Source organism: Phalaenopsis equestris, unplaced genomic scaffold (assembly GCF_001263595.1).
Source record: "Phalaenopsis equestris unplaced genomic scaffold, ASM126359v1 Scaffold000002, whole genome shotgun sequence".
NCBI lineage: Eukaryota > Viridiplantae > Streptophyta > Magnoliopsida > Asparagales > Orchidaceae > Phalaenopsis > Phalaenopsis equestris.
In genome coordinates this window covers 17,917,737-17,923,061 of record NW_018164444.1, presented here as the reverse complement: position 1 = coordinate 17,923,061, position 5,325 = coordinate 17,917,737, and the positions used below count along the sequence as shown (strand labels likewise).

General features: G+C 34.9%; 1 protein-coding gene across 1 annotated transcript in view; it reads right to left on the bottom strand.

Annotated features, from left to right (window-relative positions):
• The window catches only part of LOC110031007 (actin-related protein 2), a 23,699-nt gene extending 20,188 nt beyond the window's left edge, over window positions 1-3,511 (bottom strand). Inside the window, exons 1-6 of the mRNA XM_020734028.1 lie at window positions 3,415-3,511; window positions 2,423-2,533; window positions 1,644-1,778; window positions 1,391-1,462; window positions 928-1,006; window positions 429-478 (exon numbers count right to left, since the gene is read on the bottom strand). Coding sequence (XP_020589687.1) covers window positions 429-478; window positions 928-1,006; window positions 1,391-1,462; window positions 1,644-1,778; window positions 2,423-2,533; window positions 3,415-3,456 — 489 coding nt within the window. The 5' untranslated portion in view covers window positions 3,457-3,511. The remainder of the gene's footprint in view (window positions 1-428; window positions 479-927; window positions 1,007-1,390; window positions 1,463-1,643; window positions 1,779-2,422; window positions 2,534-3,414) is intronic.
• Window positions 3,512-5,325: the final 1,814 nt, after the last annotated feature.

Sequence of the window (5,325 nt, the reverse complement as noted above, 5' to 3'; positions counted from 1 at the left end):
ATCTTTTGTGAGCTCTATGAGAATTGAACTACCATGAAAAATAAACTTGACAAGGATGCCAACATTGCACTGGAGGACAGATTTGTAAGAAAATTGATTTAGACAAATATTAGCTCAATTTCTATTTCTTGCTCTTTTGTTTCCTCCAAAACATAAAGAAAGTATCAGAAAAGTGTTTTTTCAGAAGCCGTTTGTTATATGCTTTCAAAAAGTATTCGTTTTAAAAACATTTGGGAGCAAATTCTCAAAGATTGTTCTGTGTGTTTTTGAAACACTTATTCTCATGGGTAGGGTCGCAGAACATGGCTCAACTCAAGCCTAACTGACAAAATTTTAAACAAAAAGTGCAAAAACATTTCGAGCAATAAATAGCAGAAATGCTTTTTGCAAGGACAAATAAAGCTAGTCTAAAAATGTAAAATAATTACCACATGTGTGACACCATCTCCAGAGTCGATGACAAGACCAGTCAACAATCCTATTGAAATGCAATAAAGATTAATAAGCAACAGTCAGTAAAATGGGAGGGGAAAAGACTTTACATATACGAGCGGGAAATATGTGTTACTTGATCCATTCATTTATTTTCTTTTAGGGGCATTTACATGAGGTTTACATATTTAGCAACTAAACTTTCCTATTTACATGCATAACACACATATTTAATATCGCATAAAAAATAACACTCTTACCAACTTTATAAAAGTGAAATACACCTCATACATTGGTTTATAACACCAAAGTGTTATGATTGTAATTATCAAACTTGAGGTGACGGATATCTAAATACATAAGAATTGTGTGGTATGTAAATTTTCATTTCTTTTATTATTGTTGTATATACCATGAAATCTGAAAGTGATATATGGAACAAAAAACAAGAGTTAATTCAACAACTTCAAAGATCCGGGGCATCATAATAATAACCTTGAGCATATAATGTTAGAACAGCTTGGATTTGAATGATGACACCAGTGAAATTGTACTTCTCAAACATGGTCTCTATCTGGTATTAACAAGCATACCCAAAAACAAAGTGTGGTTCAGCTAGAAAATCAACAGAGTGATACTTCTAAAATAGGGGCATGGGGGCATTTACATACATACCTGCCAATTCCTATTTCCTATCTATTTGCATATCTAACACCTGAACTTTACTTTTTGCACTTATACCACCCAAATCATTCAAATCACATAACAAATGCCACTTTTGAACTTTTAAAAGTAATATACACCTTTTCATGCTTAGTTAAGATGGTATGTATGCAAAAATTGTAGTTTATGTGTTAGATATATGAATACATAGGAATTGAATGGTATGTATGTAAATCTCCAAAATATAATGATATAAGACAGTAGACCAACTTCAAAATTAAGGGAGTCAACTCACCATTTTTTCACGGTTTTTCGAAGGATTAAGAGGAGGGTCTGTGAGTAGAATCTTGCATTCAGTTGGATCTATCTGAAGGAAGCAAAATTCAAAAAAAGAATCATATTATCAGTTTTCTCTGTAGACTTGAATGAATGAATAGAGAAATAGGACACAAAATTCTGAAATTAACAGTAGATAAAAACTGATAAAATTATACTGAAACTAACCCCAATCTGTAAATTCTTAAATATAGAAAGATCGCCACTGATACCTTTAGTTCATTAAAAAATGCATGATCCCACACATGGCCCATATCTTCCCAGTTTTGTACGATTCCATTATTGACAGGATAAGATATATCAAGTTGATTTCTAAAGTCTGCACAAGATTCACCCACAACAATGTCCTGAACAGTCAAAAGAGCAAGAGTTTACTAGAGTAACATGTTAATGAAACCAAGCAGAGGTGCGGAATTTACTAATTTTATTTTAGAAAGATTTATATATGTACCACTTAACCTATGTATCTACATATCCAACACATAAAATTCAATGTTCAAATATATGCCTCCTTACCTATACAAGAAAAGTGTATTTTACATTTAGCGGCATTTACATACAGACTACCCAATTCCTATGTATTTGCATATCTAACATCTAAACTTTACTTCTTACATTTCTAGCACCAAAAACCTTCATATCACATCAAAAATACCACCATCTTAACTTCTAAAAAGTGAAATACGCCTTTTCATGCAAAGGTAAGATATGTATGTAGAAATCGAAGTTTAGATGTTAGATATGTAAATGCAAAGGAATTTAGCGGTATGTATGTAAATCTTCCTACTTTTTAAAAGTTAAAAAAGTGGTATTTTTTATGTGATAACTTTTTATGTGATAAGAAAGATTTGGGCGGTATAAATGTAAAAAAATTTGAGTATAGTAGTGTTAGGTGTTGAGTATGTAAATACATAGGAACTGGGCGGCATGTAAATATCCGTTTGTTTTAATTTCAATACATAAAAGGGGAATGAGACTTTTGACCTCAAACCTTCAGCTCTTGTTCAATGAGTGATTCTTCATACCGCAGCATTGGTCTACCAACCACACAAGGAAACACAGAAGTAGGAAAGTTCTCACCAGCAAAACCACACTTCACATACTGCAAGCGTCACAGATCAGTAGAGTTCACAGATTAGTAGAGACTAGCAGCAAAAAAGTCAGTGAATTGAAAAAAAACACCATTGCTCATCCCATATGGAAGACTGTTTCTCCCCCTATTTAGGCAGAATTTATATACCCAAATCTTATGTATTTACATATCTCACACCTAAACTTTCATATTTACATAAACAACAGTTTGGTGCTATAAACATATGCATGAAAAGGTGTATTCCACATTTAAAAAGTGGTGATAGTGAAATTTTTTTTGTGATATTAAGGATTTGAGTGCTCTGTGTGCGAATATGAAAGTGTAGGTTTGAGATGTGTAAATACATAAGCATAGTGTGCAATGCATGTAAATGACCCAAAAAGAAAATTTGGAGACTTCAAATACTGTTGTTTTGTTAAAATCCCATTTCAGACTCGTTATTAGTTAATTCAAGATTGTTGAATCACACAATTCATAGCGTTTACCGAATTTAAATGTAGGAAAAAACCCAATTATTAAAGGTGACGTGCCAAACAGTTTTTAGGTTGTGCTGCTCTCAAGATTTACTGAATCTAGCTTAATATGATTTATTAAATCTTACTTGGAGCTAAGCAGTCCCATTACAAGCCAGCATGACCCATTTGATCAGGAAAAGTAGCAGGATTGAATAAGCTAAGAATAATCAAAATCACTTTCGCGATAAGTTAGGATCAAATTCTAACCGCAGAAAAACAAAACTGAAAAAGCCTAAGATCCATGATCCAGCAAAACACCAGTCAATAATGGAGATTTGAGAATGGCTTGAACAAGAGTTATACGATAATCTAACGAAGATCTGGTGACGGAAAGAAAAGAATACCGATATTGAACGGAGTTGAGAATGAGATTACCCCTGTGCCATTGTCGCAGACGACAACATGTTTGCCATCCATCTCTGAAACAATGACTCCTCCCCTTCCGGTTGAACGCGATCACTCGAGTTGTAAATTCTGGTGAAAATTGAGTGCATTTGACGCATTAATAACTTTTTCATCGTATTATTTCTAGTAGTTTTCTATTTTTAAAAAAAATATTAAATAAATATAAAATTTTACATAAATACCAAACGGTTCACACAATTCTTATGTATTTACGAAGTGTTTTTGAAATGGTCAAATCATGAACTTGGCAATTAAGCGCATTGGGAAATAGTCTCTTTGGCAATTCCCTCTTATTATTGTACATATATCTATCATTAACAATGAATTCTTTAACAAAATTATATTTATTTTTTGTTTTAATCCTTTGATAAATACATTTTAAATCATCTTCCCTTTGGAGAGCAAAAGGCATTTTGCCCGTTGCTTAATCCGCTTATAATCAGAGAGAGTGGCATTTGATAATTTATTTTGAGCATAATTAGTTTGTGTCAACAAATCATTGTAAATAGAAAAGTGTTCAGTCATTATTGTCATCAATTTTTTATGTCACATAAGTTTGAATGCTCTTTTGAGTTTTAAGGGGGCGTATGACGTGCATATGTAACCTCTCATAGCTTGAGGACTCCATAAAACCCTTCCAGTGTGTGTTTTAAGGAAGATTAGGGTTAAGCGCGTCGCGCCTGTGTGGTGATTTGGGTGCCCGCTGGCATTGAATTTCCTGATATAATGTTTTTAAAAATTCTTATCTTTGAAATTAAGGGATTATATTTTAGTCATATTTGATCTTTCATATCTTACTGATTGTTAAAACCCCTCGTCAAGTGCTTCTGTCAAAAATCAAAGTTTTCGGAGTCAAACCGGCGCCAAGGCGGCCATAAATGCCCCCATTGGCCTCAAGAGAAAGTAGGCATCGCCCTTTGAGAAAGTAGGTGCTAGGCCCGGTGCCTTAGCACAAGTCCAGGGCGCCTAGGCACCCGAAAGAGCCAGAAAAAGCTACGGAAATTTGAGAGGACATAAAGTAGGTGCTAGGGACCTCGGACCAAGCCCTACGGCTGCAAAAAAATGTGGGTTTCTCTTGAATATAGTGAATATATGAATGGGGGAGAGGAAAAGGTGATGGATGGAACCTTTTTGGACCTTTTAGGGAAGGTTTTAGGAAGGAGTTGCATTCCATTTTAGGAAAAAAGACGGAAAAGAGGCTTCTTCAACACTCTTCTTGCATACACTTCCTTTAAAGATTTTGGAGTTAATTTTTGAGAGGCTATAGCTTCTTCTTCTTCTTGGAGAGAGCTTGAGAGGGAGGTTTTTACTAGAGCTTCTTCTTCTTCTTCTTGCTCGAGAGAGCTTGGGAGAGTTAGCCATATTCTTCCTTGGAGAGTTCTTTGAGCTTGAGAAGTTCCTTGAGGTGGAGAGCTTTAGAGAAAGGCGAAGAGAAGGTTTTTTTTTTCTTCTTGCATCCCCAACTTCCTCTTCTTTTTCTTCTTCCATCAAATCTTCTACGCAACTTCTTATTCTTATTCTTCCACCATTCTTTCAAGTGTGTGAGGGGTACTTCTTGGTGTACTTGCACTGTAGAGGAGAGAAGGACTTCATCTCTCCTTCTAAGGTAGCAAAGAGTCATCTCTTCTAAAGAGGAAGGATAGCTTCTTCCTAACAACTTCAGAGCGTGGAAAAGCAAAGAGCATGCTTCCTCAACCATCACATTGAAGAAATTTTTGAATCTCTTGCAATTTCTTTTCGCATACCCCCCTAGGTTTGGATGATAGAGGGTTTAGGTTAGGGTTTTTGTGATAGAGAAAAGCCCCATAGGTTATGAGCTTTTTGTGTTCCCCCTATGAATCCATGAGTGAAACCTCCCCTAAAACATTAACCTAATCGTCC